Source organism: Stenella coeruleoalba (assembly GCF_951394435.1).
Source record: "Stenella coeruleoalba genome assembly, chromosome: 2".
Classification (NCBI taxonomy): Eukaryota; Metazoa; Chordata; class Mammalia; order Artiodactyla; family Delphinidae; genus Stenella; species Stenella coeruleoalba.
In genome coordinates this window covers 28330509-28352356 of record NC_137147.1, presented here as the reverse complement: position 1 = coordinate 28352356, position 21848 = coordinate 28330509, and the positions used below count along the sequence as shown (strand labels likewise).

General features: G+C 43.1%; 1 protein-coding gene across 2 annotated transcripts; it reads left to right on the top strand.

Annotated features, from left to right (window-relative positions):
* The first annotated feature begins 5453 nt into the window (after window positions 1-5453).
* On the top strand, window positions 5454-15403 carry LOC307181942 (acyl-coenzyme A thioesterase 6-like). Of its 2 annotated transcripts, XM_079912870.1 has the most exons (3): window positions 5454-8650; window positions 10614-10816; window positions 12639-15403. In XM_079912870.1, the coding sequence occupies exons 1-3, from the start codon at window positions 8065-8067 to the stop codon at window positions 13242-13244; spliced, it is 1395 nt and encodes a 464-aa protein (XP_079768996.1). In that variant the 5' UTR covers window positions 5454-8064; the 3' UTR covers window positions 13245-15403. The 2 variants fall into 2 exon arrangements, with proteins under 2 accessions (XP_079768996.1, XP_079768997.1); XM_079912871.1 differs by lacking the exons at window positions 10614-10816; window positions 12639-15403 and adding an exon at window positions 9143-9558.
* Window positions 15404-21848: the final 6445 nt, after the last annotated feature.

Below are 21848 nucleotides of genomic sequence, written 5' to 3'. Positions count from 1 at the left end.
CGGCTTCCTACTGCCCCCTGGTGCGTGAGGCCTTTAATGCAGAGAGCCTTACAGTGGATTTAGGGACTGGACTTAAACTGGCTTGCTTTGCTAGTTAATTTGTCGTCTGAGAATAACGCGAGTGTCTTTTTTTTTTAAACACATGATATCGTTTATTCTGGAAGCATTTCCCCCTAAAAAGACAGTATTTTAAAGAAAATTAGCTTTTCATAGGCACTTGTATTTCAATAATCTGGTGAAGTTTTGCACGGTTTTCCATCACATGAGAGTTATTTCTCTGAAGTGCCAATTATGTTATTCAATAAGATACTATTTTTAAAAATTTTATTTATTTTTTTATACAGCAAGTTCTTATTAGTTATCCATTTTATACATATTACTATATATATGTCAGCCCCAATCTCCCAATTCATCACACCACCCCCCCACGCCCACCCCATGCCTCTTTCCCCCTTTGGTGTCATATGTTTGTTCTCTACATCTGTGTCTCAGTTTCTGCCCTGCAAACCGGTTCATCTATACCATTTTTCTAGGTTCCACATATATGCGTTAATATACGATATTTGTTTTTCTCTTTCTGACTTACTTCACTCTGTATGACAGTCTATAGATTCATCCACGTCTCTACAAATGACCCAATTTCGTTCCTTTTTATGGCTGAGTAATATTCCATTGTATATATATACCACATCTTCTTTAGCCATTTGTCTGTCGATGGGCATTTAGGTTGCTTCTATGATCTGGCTATTGTAAATAGTGCTGCAATGAACATTGGGGTGCATGTGTCTTTTTGAATTATGGCTTTCTCTGGCTATATGCCCAGTAGTGGGATTGCCGGGTCATAAGGTAATTCTATTTTTAGTTTTTTAAGGAACCTCCATACTGTTCTCCATAGTGGCTCTATCAATTTACATTCACACCAACAGTGCAAGAGGGTTCCCTTTTCTGTAGGCAATGGTTCTGAATAGACATTTCCCCAGAGAAGATATACAAATGGCCAATAAGCATATGAAAAGATGAACAATATCATTAGGCTTCAGGAAAATGCAAATTTAGCCACAGTGAGATACCACTTTATACTCACTAGAATGGCTACAATAAAAAAAAAGAAGAAAAAGTGCTGGTGAGGGGGTGATGAAATTGGAACCCTCATACACTGCTGGTGGGATTGTAAAATGGCATAGCCACTTTGGAAGCCTTGCTTTGCCTCAAAAATTAAACACAGAATTGCAGTATGACCCAGCAATCCCGTTCCTAGTTATGTATCCAAAACAAATGAGAACTGCAAAACACACAAAAACTTAAATACAGCACTGTTCACAGATACAGTATTCCTAGTAGCCAAGAAGTGGATACAACTCAAATGTCCATCAGTCGATGAATGGATAATGAAATTTGGCATATCAATTTAATGGACTATTTAGCAATAAAGAGGGAAGGAGGTACTGATACATGCTATGACATGGATGAAACTTGACAGCATTACATGGAAAAGAAGCTAGTCACAAAAGACCACATATTTATGACTTCCTTTATTAGAACTACCCAGAATAAACAAATCTACAGAGACAGAAAGTAGATTAGTGATTACCCAGGACTGGAAATAAAGACGGTTGTGGGGAAATGGAGATGACTACTAATGGGTACTGGGATTCTTTGGGGGATGATGAAAATGTTCTGGAATTAAGTAGTGGTGATGGTTGTACAACCTTGTGAATATACTAAAAACACTGAACTGTACACTTCAAGTAAATGAGTTTTATGGAATATAAATCATACCACATAAAGATGTTATTTTTTTAAGTAGAATGCACTCATAAGATTTGCATATAGCTAAATAAAAATTAACTTTGACCAAGTGAAAATAATGTTTTCATTTACGTAAGACTCAAAAGTTGGCAAAACAAAAAAACACTGTTTAAAGATACAAATGTGAGTCGGAGCAGTCCAAGATGCCATAGGAAAACTCTGAAATCACTTCCTCCCATGGACATACCAAATTTACAGCTCCAGTTGGAATACTTTTCCTCTGAAAAGGACCTGAGAACATGCACCTCCAAAACAGAAGACAAAGTTACATCAAAAATCATAGAAGAGGCACAGACGTGGCCTTACCTGGGACCCCACCCTAGATGCTGTGACCCCACAATAAGGAGGGATCCCATAAATACAGAATTCTCCCTCCAGGTGTGAATGGATTGTGCCCCACATCAGGCACCCCGACCCTGGGGGCCAGCACTGGAAAGACGACCCCCACACCTGAAAAAAATCTGATTTTGAAACTCAATTGGTACTAAGACCAGGAGAATCATAGAACCATAGGGAACAGAGATCCCACTCTTAGAGGACTCTCATACAAACCCACTGGCCCTGAGATCCAGCACAAAAGCAACAGATTGAAAAGCCCCTAGACCATAAGTGAGGTAGACCCATTTACTAACTTTAAAGTGGCTGACAGCAAGACAAGAACCTGTAGCGTCTTTATCTGGGGACGGAAGCACTAGTGGACACCATTTTTGCAAGCTCAATCTAAGTTGCTGGTGACAAGCCTACAGGAGCCATTTTTGGTGCCCTTCCTCTAGCCTGCTAGCACGGGAGGGCATGCTCTGCCCACCTTGCACTACAACCAGGCTGGGCGAGCATCCCACCCTGTGCAGAACCCCAGGTGCAACACAACCTGGCAATCGTCCTGCCCTCCCCACACAGCAGCCGAGCCACAATTGGCCTGGGAGGCACCCTGCCCTGAGCCCCACCCAACCCGCACAGAGACGGAGCTGCAACCCTCTCTGCAGAGTAGCTGAGCCAAAACTGGACCAGGCAGAACCCCGAGCCCTGCTCACCCCAGGCAGCAGACAAGTCACAACTGGGCCAGCAAGCGTCCACCTTCCCCTGACAGCAGCTGAGCTGTCAGCAGCCTGGACAGGCACCCCAAGTTCCATCCACCGCACGCTGCAGCTCAGCCGCAATTGAATTGCACCAGTGACTTGAACCCTGCTCTCCCCGCACAGTGGCCGAGCCACAGTTGGCTAGGTGAGAGCTCCTAGCCCCGCCCTATGCAACGCTGTCACAGCCATCAGACTCAAGCAGCCCACACAGGTGATGCCCATAGAGTGCCTGGCTCTGGTGGTCAGGGGAGACTGTGCTTCTGGACCACACAGAACAGCTCCTACCCAGGACCACTCTTTCGAGAGTGAGGGCACTAGCCATTTCGCCTAATTACATGTAACACTGAGAGGCAAAATGAGGAGACAGGAATTTGTTCCAAACCAAAGACCAAGGCAAATACCCAGAAAAAGACCTTTATGAAGTTGAGATTAAAAACACTGACCTGATAGTTTAAAATAATGGCCATAGGCAGAGGCACAACACCCCTTTATTTTCAGGTGCAAACATCACCAGCCATCAGAACTGGCACTGAGAACAGGAGTGAGGCCGAGTCGCGGCAGCTCCACCGCGAGGGCAGCACCGTGTATGTCCGTGCAGCGCGTTTCCACGGGGCACGGCCCGGTCCCGGGCTCGCACTCCCGCCGTGGGTCGCCAGCCCACCCCACTCCAGTGAGCCCCGGCCTGGCCAGGGGCAGTTAAGAATCTGCCTGCCAATGCAGGGGACACAGGTTCAATCCTTGGTCTGGGAAGATTCCACATGCTGCAGAGCAACTAAGCCCATGTGCCATGACTACTGAGCCTGTGCTCTAGAGCCCGTGTGCCACAACTACTGAGCCCACGGGCCACAAATACTGAATCCAGGTGCTGCAACTACTGAAGCCCGGGTACCTAGAGCCCATGCTCCACAACAAGAGAAGCCACTGCAAAGAAAAGCCTGCGCACTGCAATGAAGAGTAGCCCCAGCTCGCTGCAACTAGAGAGCCCACGCACAGCAATTAAGACCCAATGCAGTCAAAAATTAAATAAATAAATGAAAATAAATAAAAGCAAAAATAATGGTCATAAAGATGCTCACCAATCTCAGGAGAATAGATGAACACAGGAGAATTTTAACAAAGACAGAGAGAAAATATAAAAAGTACTAAAGGTTATAACTGAAAAATACACGAGAGGTTCAACAGCAGAATGGATGAAATAGGAGCACGAATCAATGAGATGGAAGACAAAGCAATGGAAAACATTCAGAGCAGAAAAATGAGAAAAAGAATTAAAAGAAGCAGGGATACCATAAGGCATCTCTGGGACAACATCAAGCAGAAAAACATTTGCATTATAGGGGTCCCAGATGGAGAGGAGAGAGAAAAAGGGCCAGAAAAAATATTTGATGAAATAATGGAAAACTTCCCTTCCCAGATGAGGAAGAAAACTTCCTCATCTGGGAAGGAAAGAGACATACAGGTCCAGGAAGCCTAGAGAATTCCAAGTAAGATGTCCCCAAAGAGAATCACACCAAGATACATTATCATTAAAATGGTAACAGTTAAAGAGAGAGAATCTTAAAAGCAGCAAGAGAAAAGCAACCTATTATGTACAAAGGAAACACCATAGGTCTATGAACAGACTTTTCAGCAGAAACTTTATAGGCCAGAAGAGAGTAGCATGATATACTCAAAGGGCTGAAAGGAAAAAACTGCCAACTGAAAATTCTCTACCCAGCAAGGTTATCATTCAGAATTGAAGGACACATTAAGAGTATTCCAGGTAAGCAAAAGTAGAGGAGTTCATCACCACTAAACTGGCCTCTCAGCAAATGCAGCAAATGTTAAAGGAACTCCCCTAAGCTAAAAAGAAGAGGCACTAACGAATAAAAAGAAAACATATATAAGTAAAAAATCTCACTGGAATATGTAAATAAATAATAAAGGTAGTAGATCAATCACTTATAAAGGGCAAAAGACAAAAGTATTAAAATTAATGAAAATACTATAGTTAAGGGATACATTAAAAGATGTAAAATGTGTCATCAAAAAAATAAAGCACGGGGGGAGTAAAAATATAAAGCTTTGGAATGTGTTCAAAATTAAGTTACTATCAACTTAAATAAAGACTTATATACATAAGCTGTTATATGTGAACTTCATGGTAACCACAAAGAGAAAACTTATAGTAAATATATAAAGGAAAATGAGAAAGGAATCTAAACATAACACTAAGAAAACAGTCAAACCACAAGAGAAGAGAGAAAAGGAACAGAGAGGAGCTACAAAAAGAATGAGAAGACAGTTAACAAAATGGCAAAAAGTGTATAACTACCAATAATTACTTTAAATGTAATGTATATTTGCCAATCAAAAGATATAAGGTGGCTGAATAAAAAACAAGACCCTTCTATATGCTGCCTACAAGTGACTCACTTCAAACACAAAGACACTTACAGACTGATAGTGAAGGGATTTAAAAAGATGCAATGGAAAGGAAAAGAAAGCTGGGGTGGCAATAATTATATCACACAAAAGAGATTTTAAAACAAAGACTGTAACAAAACAAAGAACAGTCTATGATAATAAAAGTGTCAATCCAGAAAGAGGACATAACATCTGTAAACATTTATGTACCCATAATAGGAGCACGTTATATATTGGGTTAGCCAAAAAGTTTGTTCGTTTTTTCCCATAAGATGACTCTAGTAGTGCTTAGTCGTCTTTAACTTCATTCGAAACAATTCTGTTAGATTGTATTATGACAGCTGACATATCAGCGTGCATGAAAAAAAAACTTACCAAAACTGGCGAATTTTTGTGTAGCCATTTTAATATTGAAGATGGAAGAAAAACAACATTTTTAGCATATTATGCTTTATTATTTCAAGAAAGGTAAAAACGCAACTGAAACACACAAAAAAGATTTGTGCAGCGTATGGAGAAGGTGCTATGGCTGACTGAACATGTCAAAAATGGTTTGTCGAGTTTCGTGCTGGAGATTTCTTGCTGGATGATGCTCCACGGTCGGGTAGACCAGTTGAAGTTGATAGCAATCACGTGGAGGCATTAACTGAGAACAATCGACGTTATATTACGAGGGAGATAGCCAACATACTCAAAATACCCAAATCAAGCGCTGAAAATCATTTGCTCCAGCTTGGTCATGTGAATCGCTTTGATGTTTGGGGTCCACATAAATTAAGCGAAAAAACCCTTCTTGACCGTATTTCCACATGCAATTCTCTATTTAAATGTAACAAAAACATTCCATTTTTAAAACAAATTGTGACGGGTGATGAAAAGTGGATACTCTATGAGGATGTGGAACGGAAGAGATGGTGGGGCAAGTGAAATGAACCACCACCAACCACACCAAAAGCCGGTCTTCATCCAAAGAAGGTGATGCTGTGTATACGGTGCGATTGGAAGAGAGTCCTCTATTATGAGCTCCTTCTGGAAAACCAAACGATTAATTCCAACAAGTACTGCTCTCAATTAGACGAAATGAAAGCAGCACTGGATGAAAAGTGTCCGGAATTAGTCAACAGAATCCGCATAATCCTCCATCAGGATAACGCAAGATCACATGTTTCTTTGATGACCAGGCAAAAACTGTTACAACCTGGCTGGGAAGTTCTGTTTGTTTGTTTTTTGCGGTACGCAAGCCTCTCACTGCTGCGGCCTCTCCCATTGCAGAGCACAAGCTCCGGACGCTCAGGCTCAGCGGCCGCGGCTCACGACTCACGGGCCCAGCCGCTCCGCAGCACGTAGGATCCTCCCGGACCGGGGCACGAACCCGCGTCCCCTACATCAGCAGGCAGACTCCCAACCACTGCGCCACCAGGGAAGCCCTGGCTGGGAAGTTCTGATTCATCCGCTGTATTCACCAGACATTGCACCTTCGGAATTCCATTTATTTCAGTCTTTACAAAATTCTTTTAATGGAAAAAATTTCAATTCCCTGGAAAACTGTAAAAGGCACCTGCAACAGTTCTTTGCTCAAAAGGATAAAAAGTTTTGGGAAGATGGAATCATGAAGTTGCCTGAAAAATGGCAGAAGGTAGTGGAAAAAAAGGGTGAATATGTTGTTCAAAAAGTTTTTGGTGAAAATAAAAAATGTGTCTTTTATTTTTACTTAAAAACCGAAGGCACGGGATTTTGGATACAGGATCAGACATAATGCAAATTCCTGGAAACTTCAATCAAATGGGAAAGACTATGTGTTCAAGGATATGGAAGAGCAAGGATCTGACTGAGGTGAGCAGGTTTTACTACCCCTACAAGTTGGACACAGAGGACCAAAGGAATCCTCTAGGGTGGTTTTATCACTCCCTGGTATCTTAACTTTTTATTTGGCAATAATTTTAGAGTTACAAAAACGTTGCAAAAATAGCCCAGCTATACTCTTCATCTTGATTTCCCTTAATGTTAACTTCTTACATAACCATAGTACAAAATTTCAAAATCTGGAAGTTAACATTGATACACTATTAACCATGAGATGATTATTGAAATTAAGGTATTGCAATCTTGGAGAAAGAACATACTCAAATGGATAGATACTGGCTGCTAAAAACAGAAACGTGGAGCTCTCTTGGCCTACCAAATGGTAATAGGAAATAGTACCAGGCCCAGGATCATCAGTGAAACCACACCTAGATACTGGAATAACTGGGAGTCTGTTCCCACCTCCTGCCTCTTTCCCCTTTAACTCTCACTTGGGGTTATCGGAAAAGCAGATGGATCTGGGTGTTGACTGAGAATTACAGAAAACAATGAATTTTGTGTTAACTATGGCTGACATTGTTTCTCTATAGGAAGAGCTTTCTAAATCACCCCTGACTGAAGTCCTGTTATTGATTTTACAAGCATTGTTTTCAATCCCAATACGTTTTAAATATCAACAGCAGTTTGCTCTCACTCGGCAGCCAGCGATTTACCTTTACAGTCTTGCCTTCTGAGAGGCAAAACTAGGAAAATTCTTCCCAACATAAAGTTCCTGTGTGTCTGCTTTCGCTCTTGCTTTTAAAGGTCGGCCACTGATCGGCAGGACTTCGCGGCCCTCCAAAGAGTTAGAGCAGGCTGCTCGGCCCCATGAGGCCTTAGGCTGCAGGTAGGCAGCCTGTCGCTAGAGGGACTCTAGTTTCTAACCTTCACAGCCCTCTGAAGTTGACCTGAGATCTGAAAAAGGCGCAAAATGGTGGTCTCATTTCCGGCTCTCCTGCGACCCTTCCGACTCTGTCGATGGGACCGGACACCCTGGGCGCGGTTGGCAGGGCCTACAAAGCTCAGGACCGGTGACCCAAACTCTTGGACCCCTGCCAGGATGGCGGTGACAGTGACGCTGGAGCCCGCGGGCCGCTGCCGCTGGGACGAGCCCATGCGCATCGCCGTGCGCGGCCTGGCCCCGGGACAGCCGGTCACGCTGCGCGCGTCCCTGCGCGACGAGAAGGACGCGCTCTTCCGAGCCCACGCGCGCTACTGCGCCGACGCCCACGGCCAGCTGGACCTCGAGCGCGCTCCCGCGCTGGGCGGCAGCTTCACGGGCCTCGAGCCCATGGGGCTCCTCTGGGCTTTAGAGCCCGAGAAGCCCTTGCTGCGGCTGGTGAAGCGGGACGTACAGACGCCCTTCGCCGTGGAGCTGGAGGTGCTCGATGGCCACGACCCGGAGGCCGGAGGGCTCCTGGACCGGGCGGTGCACGAGCGCGACTTCCTGGCGCCGGGGGTGCGGCGCGAGCCCGTGCGCGTGGGCCGGGTGCGCGCCACGCTCTTCCTGCCGCCAGGTGAGCAGCCCACTTCCCAGGCTGTTGTGGAAAGCCAGGTAGAGTCCTGAGACCCTGGGCGGCCCCTTGCCTGTCTAGGGAACCCCGTGGTTGGGGAACTTCCCTAAATTCGTCCCCAAGCTCCAAAGTCTATCATGAATTCTGGGTGGAAGTTTCTCCTCTAAATTTCAGGACACTTCCTGGAGGTACTGCCATTCCCTCAGCTATATGCTAAAAGTTCATTCAGAGTACTCAAAAAGTGTATTTATGCTGCTATGTGCCAGCCATGCAGCTGTGTCTCAGATACTAATATTAGGCAGTGACTTCTGCTGGTGTGCAGGAGTGATTTGGGCCTTCTTTCACATCAAACTTCAAAGGAAACTGAAACCCAGAGATAGAGGCAGTGCCCCATAATACTAAAAAACAAACAAAAAAACTCCCTGAAGGTCCCCTCCCCCATAATAAACAGTCTGTCAGTGTTTCTCAACCTGGAATGATTCTCTTCCACTCCAGGGGCAATTGGTAATATCTGGAGACATTTTGATTGTCACGATTGGAGAGGGTGCTATTGGCATCTAGTGGGTAGGTGCTAAACATCTGCAATCCACGGGACAGCCCCACAACAAAGAAATATCTTACTCCAAATGTCTATAGTGCTAAGGTTGAGAAACGCTAGTCTAAGTGAAAACAAGGTGCTTGGTAGGTAAAAGTGGCCTGTAAACAAGACAACTGACCCACCCCTTCCAACCACATTCCTGACTGAAACCCCTGCTACATAGAAATGCTGGAGTTGCCACTGCTCACAGAATTCCTAAACTGAATTCTGTGATTATTCTCCAAAACAGGAGGCCCTGCTTTATTCTTACAGCTCTTCAGCAATTCACAGCCTTAACTAGCCCTGCCCACTCAACTGTGAACTCCTGGGTCTGGAATTGGGACTTATACATCTCCATATCTTTGTATGCCTAGAGGCTTACACAGGGATATAATAAGAGCTCAATAAATCATACTGACTGATTCAATAAGAATCTCCTAAAGACTTTAATTTTTTAAAAAATATTTCAAAAAAAAAATCTTTCACTGCCCAGCTGCGATATTTCAATCAAGTCAGTTGTTAACTATTTTAGTATCTACTCTGTGGCTCATTTAAAATGTATTGTTTTCTGACTCAAAGGCTTTTTGTAAATAATGCAGAAAAGTTCAATTATTTAACAAATATGTGTTAAATCAAGGACTATGCTACATACAGTAGCTAGCAAATTCAGACATGGGCCTCACTGTACCTACCGCCTAATAGAGGATACCGGCAACTATACTTGGATCTGTAAGTGTGGTAAGTGCTATGATAGGGGAGGTACAGGCCCAGGGTGCTGGTGGGAACATATAAAAGGCTATGTAATTCAACTCAGCCTTGGAGGGCATCTGGGAAGTCTTCCAGGAAGGGAGCTCTAAACTTAGATTTGAAGATTGATGAGTCAGCCAGTTCAGAAATGGTGGAGAGGGGAGGAGAATAGTGTACACCATTTTCAGGGCCAAAGAGAGCATAGCACATTTAGGAATGGCGTTCTTTAAGGCTGGAGCAGAGGGTGTAAAGGAGGTGGGGAGTATATTCTAATAATCCCCTGTATATGTAGAGCGCTTTACAGCTGTCAAAGCATTCTCAGTTTTGGGGGGTTTTTTTGAGGAAAATTTGGTGGAAAATGTACATTTCATCTTACGTTATTTCTAATTTGGTTTATATTATCATTGTTGTTTTTTGCAAATATATGAAAAATTACGGAGAAAATAAGGCACTTTTCCCCCCTCCCTTCTCCCCAAAGTTTATTAAAAAAAAAAAGACAAAGTAAAAAGAGTCCTTTTCCACCAAACTCCCACCCACAACTTTACTTGCTTTAAAAACTTCTCTTTGCTGACTGCCAAAATCTGAAACCCAAGAATGTCTTTTGAGTGTCTAAAACTCCTTATGATTTGTGGTGCTCTCCAGGCACAGGACCATTCCCTGGAATCCTCGATCTTTTTGGAAGTGGTGGTGGCCTTTGTGAATACAGGGCCAGCCTCCTGGCTGGACATGGTTTTGCTGTGCTTGCTCTGGCTTATTTCAGATTTGAAGACCTCCCTAAATATTTGAATAACGTGTGCCTGGAGTACTTTGAAGAAGCTGTGGACTTCATGCTGCAACATCCAAAGGTGGGGTTCTGGTGCTCACCTGAATGCAGAGGAGAGGGGGTAGAGCAGACACAGGGCTGGATCCAAAAGCTCTACGAGGACACCCAGGGCTGGAAATATGCCATGAGACACAAAGGCTCCTTCAAAAGTTGTTAGGATTATTATTTTCATTTCTGCCCATCTCTCTCCAATCCCTTAAGACTCAACTGTTTAGTTCCCTTTAGTTCTTGACCAGAATTCAAAGAGCTAGACTAAAAAGTTACTAACCTTAAGTTCTGGTTCTGTGTCTACCACCAAGTGGCATTATAATCCTGAATAAGGCAGTTTCCCTTTCTGGAATTCAGTTTTTCTCATTTGTAAGAGTAAGGTAGGGACTTCCCCAGTAGTCCAGTGGTTAAGACTCCGCGCTTCTGCTGCAGGGGATGGGGGTTTGATCTCTGGTTGGGGAACTAAGATCCCGCATGCTGTGCAGCACGGCCCCCCCCCAAAAAAAAAGATTAAACGTAAAGAGAAAAAAGTGACTGTAAAGAGATTTTTGAGACAATTGGTGACATTTGAATAGGGGTGTGTATTCGATGATATTAAGGAACCATTAATTTTGTTAAGTGTGTTAATGGTATTGTGGTTTTGTAAAGAAAGTTCTTATATGAGACTGGAAAAATTAATTAAAACATTTTGGTATGATTCTCAATGGAATACATAGTCTTTGCTACTATCTAGACTTAAAGAAACCCAAACATTCTAATGTTAAGGAGTAAGATGTACTGCAAGGTCTAACTCTGTTAGAATTCAGGGACTGGTCTCAATAGAGCTGCTAAAACCTAGATGATCATGAACTGTGATGACTGGTTTATTTATGGGATATAAGCCCCCAGGAACAAGAAGAGACCAATATATACTATTAGTTCTGCCCTTAGACCTAGGCAAGAGGGGCTTCTGCTCTGGACCTTTTGTTTTAAATGACCACTCTCTGGCCTTCCTTTGGCTGCATCCCTGACCACAGGGTGCGGAGTTTGAGGGGCCAAGGGAATGTGTCTACCTGGAAGCCATGTGCCCCTCACACCATGCCCTTTGGATCTGGAACCCCACAATTATCTTCCAACCAGCTCTGATCCTGCTTCCAAGCCCTATGCCTCTTCTCTGGGTCCATTAATGTGAACACACCTAGGCCTTAAACATATAGGCTAGGGTGTCCAAACGCATGTGTGAGAGGGCCCTTATGGTACATGATGGAGCCAGGCAGGGATGGGAAGAGAAAGAGAGTTGGCCAAGGACCAGGGACTAGGGCCAGGGGCTGGCACTCCCCCCATGCCATGTTCTAGTACAGAACTCCAGGAAGTTCTAAGATATGAAATTTGAACCTGACCTTATAAGTTGTTATGGAGGTATATTTATCAAGGTAGCAGAAAAGAATATATTTTATTTAATTTTCAAATATTTATAACTCTTAAGTATTTAGGTATAGGGTATATGGGCCTCTGTGTGTACTCTTGACCTAGTCACCATAAATGTTAGTGGAGGGCCTGTGTACCAGGAAATTAATTGATTTGTTTGGGACTTCCATGTTAGTCCAGTGGTAAAGATTCCGTGCTCCCAATGGAGGGGACACGGGTTCAATCCCTGGTCAGGGAACTAAGATCCTGCATGCCGTGCCAGCGCAGACAAAAAAAAAAATTGATTTGCTTATTAGAAGATACGTTTGAACTTTGTGGATTGTTGCATAAGAAAGGAAAGCAAATGACATTTGAGAAAGCTGCCTAGACAATGTAAAATCACAGTTTAAGTTCTCCCTTTATGAATTCTAGACTTGTTCTCTCTCTCTTTCTTTCTCTCTTTTCATCAGGTGAAAGGCCCTAGTGTTGGGCTTCTTGGCTTCTCCAAAGGAGGTGACCTGTGTCTCTCAATGGCCTCTTTCTTGAAGGGCATCACAGCTACTGCAGTTATTAATGCCTGTGTGGCCAACACAATAGCTCCTCTGCATTACAAGGATATGATTATTCCTAATCTCAGCAGTGACCCAGGAAAATATAAAATCACTGAGTCAGGCCTTTTGAATTTGGAGGATATTTGGAATGACCCACTGGAGAAACCCAACCACCGAAGTCTTATTCCATTGGAAAAGGCCCAGGGACCCTTCCTGTTTATCGTTGGCATGGATGATCATAACTGGAAGAGTGAATTCTATGCTCAGATAGCCTCTGAACGGTTACAAGCCCATGGGAAAGACAGACCCCAGATAATCTACTACCCAGGAACTGGCCATTGTATTGATCCGCCTTATTTTCCTCTTTGTAGAGCCTCTGTGCATGCAGTTTTGGACCAACCAGTATTCTATGGAGGTGAGCCAAAGGCTCACTCAAGGGCACAGGTAGATGCCTGGCAGCAAATCCAAACTTTCTTCCATGAACACCTCAATGGTAAAAAATCTGTCAAGCCCAGCAAATTGTAACATTGTAATCATAGACCATATACTGTTAATAAAAATCCTAGTCATACAACATGTATTAGGTTTTCCAGAGAACCTAGGAACCTTTTTGTAACAAAGCAACCATCTCAGCTTCATTGTCAGGTCCTACTGGATTCTGAGCCTTAGCAACACTACTCTCTTCACTGCTGGGTCCATCCCTTTCTCCCCTGAACTTTTCCCAGTGTATAGGCTTAACTCTGATCTTATCTGTAGGACCAATCTTAACCTTAAGCAGGAAAAATGTTAAGAAGTGCCTGCCCAAGTCTCAACTGCTGGCCTAGATTTGGCCTTCTGTTCTGGTTCTGAGGACTGAGCTTTTGTACTGCTAAGAGTCCCATATACTCTTTGGGTCCTAACTGACCATGTCTGAACCTTGGGAACCTGCGCACTTGAGCCCCTTAAGGAATGGACTCTGCTTCGTTCTTGTTTCTGAGCCCCACTTTGAAGATTGGGGGCATTGACATACTTAGTATCCTAAGCTTTGCTTTTATTTTATGAATGAGGCCCTAGACTTCGATTTCTTCCTTACTGATAAAGTATTCTTTACAAATTTTGAATTTAAAATTCAAAGGATACTTTACAAAGTAAAATTGAATCCTTTACCAAAAAAAATTGCTGTAAGCAAAACAGTTTATTGATATATACTGTTGATATACTTCCTCTGTATTTACCGTCTGAATTCTCAATCTCAGTACTTGGCTACCTAGAGAAATGCCTCGATGCCAATAGATTTTCAGGACTTAATCTTTGGATGTCAGGTTATACCTGACAAATTAGACTTCTTCCTGGTACCATCGGTTCCTATTACATTCCTACTGGGAAGGACTGGGATCAGTCTATCTCAATCCATTGCCTTATACTGGGCACTATCTAGAGTCATGAGACCAGAGCAGAGGGTCTTCCCTGAGTGCAAGAATATTTTTCTGAGACACATCAGAAAAATATTGGCTTGCTGGGCACATACTGTCTTTCACCAATTTGAGTCTATTCAAGCAAATGCCCATTAGATCTTAATCTAATGAGAAGGGTTCCTTACTTAATTTTGACCAATTGTTAAAAATACGTGTTGAGTGTATTTATTCACTATGAGTATAATTTTCTGTGATTTGAATCCTTAGAGCCTGTGCTTTAACTCACTCTGAGGTGGTCCTGCTACTCTAGAGATGCCTTTGGGCTGGGGTATCATAGGAAGAAGTTATAAGGAAAATGGCTGGGAGGGTGAGAGAAGTGAGGGGTGGAAAGGTAACACCAGAAGCTTAAACATGAGGGTGATGACTAAACATATCTGTGTACTAAAGCACTAGGTGTGGGGATGGCCGTACATCCTAATTTCTTCCTTACTAATAAAGTAGCCTTGGAATGCCCTATACTGACTAAGATATTTGGTCACTTTCCCCTCAGAGTTGATCATATATGGCCCCCTGTCTCTAAGATTTGAAAAAGAATTTCAGGTTGTTACAAAGCTACCTAAAATATGGTAAATGTGAATTAAAAGGGAGAAACAGAAAAGGTATCCATAAAATGGAGCCAGAAATGAGGTCAATACAATAGTGCTTATTATGAGGCCTATATACTTGCCTTGATTGGGCCACTCGTTCAGTCATTTGTTTTCTAGTGGTTTATGCAGAGAAGGAAACCTAATCAGTTACACAAAATTTACAGCCTTCATAAAATCAGAGCTTAGAAATCAGTTTCTCCCAAAGGCTGTCTTACTAAGAAACATTAAATGATGTAAAGGGTAGTACCCTCAAGGTTGCCTCTACAGTAGATATAAATCCCAGGCTCCATCGCTTACTGTGTGACCTTGGGTAAGTTATTAACCTCTCTAAGCCTCGATTTCCTCATCTATAAAGTGGGGATAATTATAGTGATAAGAATAGAAACTACTTCATTGGGCTGTTGTGATTAAATTAGGTCATCCAAGTAAAGCACGTAACATATCTAAACTCTCAAATATTAGCTCTTACTATTTCAGATGAGGAAATTGAGACCCAGGAGGGTTAAGAAATATATCTGGTTGATGAGAGAACTGGGCCAGTCCAACTCCAAAGTCCATGGCCTTCATTAACCATTTGGCTCTACAGCCTTCCAACCTGAGGAGATAAGCTCAAATAGTGCAGAGCTGACTGGTGAGGATTACTTAGCTGGAAAGTCAAGGATAAGTTAGGGTCCCCTAATGGAGGCTCCATAAGCCAAATTGGAGAGTTCAGATTTATGTATTTATTTTGGAAACCACCATTTTATTGCGCTCTACTCACCGCAGAGACCTATTCCAGCAGCCTTTTTGCCACAGGCATCACAGACACAGGGGTGTGACCAGCGCGCCCCCCACTGCCCACTATTTGACCCACCCATGAGAGGGAGATGGAGAGTTTAGACTCAAAATAAGAAATAAGGAACCATTTTTTAACATACTGATTTTTGTTTTTCAATGACAGTAATTTTTCCTTGATGCTTAGTGGCTCAAAGAAGTTGAAGCCTAAAAGAAACTTAGTTGGAGACACTTAAAAACAACAACAGCAACAAAAAACAAATCAAGGGCTTCCCTGGTGGCGCAGTGGTTGAGAATCTGCCTGCCAATGCAGGGGACACGGGTTCGAGCCCTGGTCTGGGAAGATCCCACATGCCGCGCAGCAACTAGGCCCGTGCGCCACAACTACTGAGCCTGCGTGTCTGGAGCTTGTGCTCCGCAACAGAGGCCGCGACAGTGAGATGCCCGCGCACCGCGATGAAGAGTGGCCCCCGCTCGCCGCAACTAAAGAAAGCCCACGCACAGAAATAAAGACCCAGCACAGCCAAAAAAAAAAAAAAGTTGGATCATATATTCAAAAACAAAAAATCAGAAAATATAACCAAATTCAGCCCATTGTTCTGCTTTTGTTTGTACGCCTAATGCTCTTGAATGTACTTCCATCAGGATGAGAAAGGCCAATGAACCATTTTGAAAGCAAATATTGATACATGTTTTTGTCAACCACTGATCCTTTAAGAAATATTTGTATAAACCTGTTACAATTTTCAGCAAACTGAAAACCACAAACACTTCTTAATTCTTTCAGAGTATCATGGTTAAGCCATTGTGTACATTCATTTTAAATGGTCTTTGCACACTGGAAAGATAAAAGCTTGTGGGAAGCATTCTGTTTTTTCAGGTGGTACATGCAGAGATGCACAACATCCAATATTTATGGCCACTATAATGATGGATGTGGGCGGCAGAAGTCAAAATTCTTTGAGTTAGGGACTTCCCTGGTGGCGCAGTAGTTAAGAATCCGCCTGCCAGTGCAGGAGACACAGGTTCAAGCCCTGGTCCGGGAACATCCCACATGCCACGGAGCAACTAAGCCCGTGAGCCACAACTACTGAGCCCACATGCTGCAACTACTGAAGCCCGCGTGCCTAGAGCCTGTGCTCCGCAACAAGAGAAGCCAGTGCGATGAGAAGCCCACACACCGCAACGAAGAGTAGCCCTGGCTCGCCGCAACTAGAGAAAGTGCTCGTGAACAACGAAGACCCAACGCAGCCATAAATAATAAATTTATTTTTTTTAAAAAATTACTTGAGTTGTTTTCTAAAACTGGGAGTCAGCCATGTATTCTCCAAAGACAGAGAGACTTTAAACAAGTACTTTTCAAAAAGACAGGGTTGTTGGTCCAGTAACCATGTGCTTTCGGTGGCAAATATTTTCCATCCATAAATCAGAATACGTGATAATTACAATCTTATTTATGGGGTAAGAGGGATAAGATATATATATCAAAATGAGATTGTTCCAAAGGGAATTCAGGATTACATATCCACACATCTTACTTGACATAGCAGTTTAATAGAATGGTTTTACCTGGGTTAATTAACCTCATTTTACATGTACATTTTAAGATAGAATTCTATACTGGAAAACAAATTTTAAATTACATATATAAGTACATTCTTCATTGTAAAAGATTCAAGTAATACAGATAAAATTTAAAAACCTCTTAACTCATTGCTCAATCGCAGTCTTCTCCCAGAGGTATTTACTGTTACCAACTTGAAGTGTAGCCTTCCAGAACCATTTTGTATACATGGACAGTTTTATTTTGTGAGTTCTATGCCTTTTTCTTTTAAACAACAAACAAACCATAAATGTCATATAATGTAAGTTTTTTTCCCTTCATGTAAAAATATACATTTTTAATAATTATGTCAGGCCACAGGACAATATAGATTATTTCCACAGTGTATATACATCTGTACTCTGCCTCATCTGAAACGTTTAAACTTTAATCTCGACAGTCTTTTTTTCTTTTTTAACAGTCTTTATTCATCCAGGCAAAAATAACCTCAAGCAAGAAAAGGGATTTGGCGGGAGCCTAGTACATGGAGCCTCCAACTAAGTTTAGGGAACAGTGTCCCCTGATGGCCAGAGAGGGATTTTAGAGAAGGCGACCGGAGGCATTTTGTCAGAAATCATTAATTTCTCATTCTCGACACGTCGAAGGGTAGGCTAGGTATAAGCTCCTGCCTCTTCCGGACGGTCCCACTTCGGGATCTCCAAAAGCACAACCGACCCCGGGCCCTCCTAAGTCGCCCCTTTTTGCAGCTCTTTACTGAGTGACGCCCCAGGAACCAGTCCGGGTCCTCTTGAGACCCGGCCTGCTTTTTTCCCGCCGGGCCACGCCCCTCCGGGCCCAGCCCCTCCTGCTGCACTCCGGCCGGCCCCGCCCCTGCTCTCGGCCCCGCCCCGCCTACTGAGCCCAGTTGCCCTTGCGCCAAAGCCACGTCTGTGTGCCTGCGCTCAAAGCCGCACCGCGAAGATTCCCGCACCCAGTGACTGGCGGCTCAGGCCGTGCTCCGAACTCCCGGGACTCCCGTCCAGCTTCGGAAGTCTGTCTCCACATCATCCGTTTCCTCCCAAAAGGCCGCGACCCTGGCCGTCAAGCGCAAGACTGGACTAACCAATAAGCTCCTGGGTATTAAAGTGGAAGGCTTAGGCCCCAGGGAGCGGGGCCCTTTGGGGTTCAGTGATCGAGGCCGCCTCTTCCTCTCGCCTGCCGGCAATGAGGCGAACGGCAGTGGGGCGGGAGGTGTTGGACCCGGCCAGGGACCGATCTCCGAGCTCTGGGCGGCGACTTCAGGGGCGTGGAGCCCATGGTGCTCCTGGGCAGCCTAACGCCGGCCGGCTCGGAGGATGCCTCCTCTGCAGGATGCCGAGGGGAGTGATGAAAACCCCCTCAAAGTGGAGGTGACCGTCCACCACGCGCCGTGTCGGCTGGCGGTGCAGCTGAGCCCGGCGCCCGCCTCCGCCCAGGTGCAGCACAGTTCTCTCCGCGCCGAGCTCGGCAGCGAGCTGGCCGCCTGCGCGGCTTCCTACTGCCCCCTGGTGCGTGAGGCCTTTAATGCAGAGAGCCTTACAGTGGATTTAGGGACTGGACTTAAACTGGCTTGCTTTGCTAGTTAATTTGTCGTCTGAGAATAACGCGAGTGTCTTTTTTTTTTAAACACATGATATCGTTTATTCTGGAAGCATTTCCCCCTAAAAAGACACAGTATTTTGAAGAAAATTAGCTTTTCATAGGCACTTGTATTTCAATAATCTGGTGAAGTTTTGCACGGTTTTCCATCACATGAGAGTTATTTCTCTGAAGTGCCAATTATGTTATTCAATAAGATACTATTTTTTAAAATTTTATTTATTTTTTTATACAGCAAGTTCTTATTAGTTATCCATTTTATACATATTACTATATATATGTCAGCCCCAATCTCCCAATTCATCACACCACCCCCCCACGCCCACCCCATGCCTCTTTCCCCCTTTGGTGTCATATGTTTGTTCTCTACATCTGTGTCTCAGTTTCTGCCCTGCAAACCGGTTCATCTATACCATTTTTCTAGGTTCCACATATATGCGTTAATATACGATATTTGTTTTTCTCTTTCTGACTTACTTCACTCTGTATGACAGTCTATAGATTCATCCACGTCTCTACAAATGACCCAATTTCGTTCCTTTTTATGGCTGAGTAATATTCCATTGTATATATATACCACATCTTCTTTAGCCATTTGTCTGTCGATGGGCATTTAGGTTGCTTCCATGATCCGACTATTGTAAATAGTGCTGCAATGAACATTGGGGTGCATGTGTCTTTTTGAATTATGGTTTTCTCTGGCTATATGCCCAGTAGTGGTATTGCCGGGTCATAAGGTAATTCTATTTTTAGTTTTTTAAGGAACCTCCATACTGTTCTCCATAGTGGCTCTATCAATTTACATTCACACCAACAGTGCAAGAGGGTTCCCTTTTCTCCACACCCTCTCCAACATTTGTTGTTTGTAGATTTTCTGATGATGCCCATTCTAACTGGTGTGAGGTGATACCTCATTATAGTTTTGATTTGCATTTCTCTAATAATCAGTGATGTTGAGCAGCTTTTCATGTGCTTCTTGGCCATCTGTATGTCCTCTTTGGAAAAATGTCTGTTTAGATCTTCTGCCCATTTTTGGATTGGGTTGTTTGTTTTTTTAATATTGAGCTGCATGAGCTGTTTATATATTTTGGAGATTAATCCTTTGTCCATTGATTCGTTTGGAAATATTTTCTCCCATTCTGAGGGTTGTCTTTTCACCTTGTTTGCAGTTTCCTTTGCTTTGCAAAAGCTTTTAAGTTTCATTAGGTCCCATTTGTTTTCCATTACTCTAGGAGGTGGGTCAAAAAAGATCTTGCTGTGATATATGTCAAAGAGTGTTCTTCCTATGTTTTCCTATAAGAGACTTATAGTGTCCGGTCTTACATTTAGGTCTCTAATCCATTTTGAGTTTATTTTTGTGTATGGTGTTAGAGAGTGTTCTAATTTTATTCTTTTACATGTAGCTGTCCAGTTTTCCCAGCACCACTTATTGAAGAGACTGTCTTTTCTCCATTGTATATCCTTACCTCCTTTGACATAGATTAGTTGACCATAGGTGCATGGGTTTGTCTTGGGGCTTTCTATCCTGTTCCATTGATCTATATTTCTGTTTTTGTGCCAGTACCATATTGTCTTGATTACTGTAGCTTTGTAGTATAGTCTGAAGTCAGGGACTCTGATTCCTCCAGCTCCATTTTTTTCCCTCAAGACTGCTTTGGCTATTCGGGGCCTTTTATGTCTCCATGCAAATTTTAAGATTTTTTGGTTCTAGTTCTGTAAAAAATGTCATTGGGGGCTTCCCGGGTGGCACAGTGGTTGAGAGTCCACCTGCCGATTCAGGGGACACGGTTTCGTGCCCCGGTCTGGGAAGATCCCACATGCCACGGAGTGGCTGGGCCCGTGAGCCATGACCGCTGAGCCTGTGCGTCCGGAGCCTGTGCTCCGCGACGGGAGAGGCCACAACAGTGAGAGGCCCGCGTACCGCAATAAATAAATAAATAAATAAAATGCTATTGGTAATTTGATAGGGATTGCATTGAATCTGTAGATTGCTTTGGGTAGTATAGTCATTTTCACAATATTGATTCTTCCAATCCAAGAACATGGTATATCTCTCCATCTATTCGTGTCATCTTTAATTTCTTTCATCAGTGTCTTATAGTTTTCTGCATACAGGTCTTTTGTCTCCCTAGGTAGGTTTATTCCTAGGTATTTTATTCTTTTTGTTGCAATGGTAAATAGGAGTGTTTCCTTAATTTCTCTTTCAGATTTTTCATCATTAGTGTATAGGAATGCAAGAGATTTCTGTGCATTAATTTTGTAACCTGCAACTTTACCAAATTCATTGATTAGCTCTAGTAGTTTTCTGGTGGCATCTTTAGGAGTCTCTATGTATAGTATCACGTCATCTGCAAACAGTGATAGTTTTGCTTCTTCTTTTCCAATTTGTATTCCTTTTATTTCTCTTTCTTCTCTGATTGCTGTGGCTAGGACTTCCAAAACTATGTTGAATGATAGTGGTGAGAGTGGACAACCTTGTCTTGTTCCTGATCTTAGAGGAAATGCTTTCAGTTTTTCACCATTGAGTATGATATTTGCTGTGGGTTTGTCATATATAACCTTTATTATGTTGAGGTAGGTTCCCTCTGTACCCACTTTCTGGAGAGTTTTTATCATAAATGGGTGTTGAATTTTGTCAAAAGCTATTTCTGCATCTATTGAGATGATCATATAGTTTTTATTCTTCAATTTGTTAGTATGGTGTATCACATTGGTTGATTTGCGTATATTGGAGAATCCTTGCATCCCTGGGATAAATCCCACTTGATCATGGTGTATGATCCTTTTGATGTGCTGTTGGATTCTGTTTGCTAGTATTTTGTTGAGGATTTTTGCATCTATGTTCATCAGTGATATTGGTCTGTAATTTTCTTTTTTTGCAGTATTTTTGTCTGGTTTTGGTATCAGGGTGATGGTGGCCTCATAGAATGAGATTGGGAGTGTTCCTTCCTCTGCAATTTTTTGGAAGAGTTTGAGAAGGATTGGCGTTAGCTCTTCTCTAAATGTTTGATAGAATTCACCTGTGAAGCCCTCTGGTCCTGCACTTTTGTTTGTTGGAACATATTTAATCACAGTTTCAATTTCATTACTTGTGATTGGCCTGTTCATATTTTCTATTTCTTCCTGGTCCAGT

Excerpts from the sequence above, each read along its gene's own strand:
- LOC307181942 (XM_079912870.1), top strand. The coding sequence starts at position 8,065 with ATGGTGGTCTCATTTCCGGCTCTCCTGCGACCCTTCCGACTCTGTCGA. Across the intron at positions 8,651-10,613 it reads CACGCTCTTCCTGCCGCCAG|GCACAGGACCATTCCCTGGA; the intron begins GTGAGCAGCCCA and ends GGTGCTCTCCAG. Across the intron at positions 10,817-12,638 it reads TCATGCTGCAACATCCAAAG|GTGAAAGGCCCTAGTGTTGG; the intron begins GTGGGGTTCTGG and ends TCTTTTCATCAG.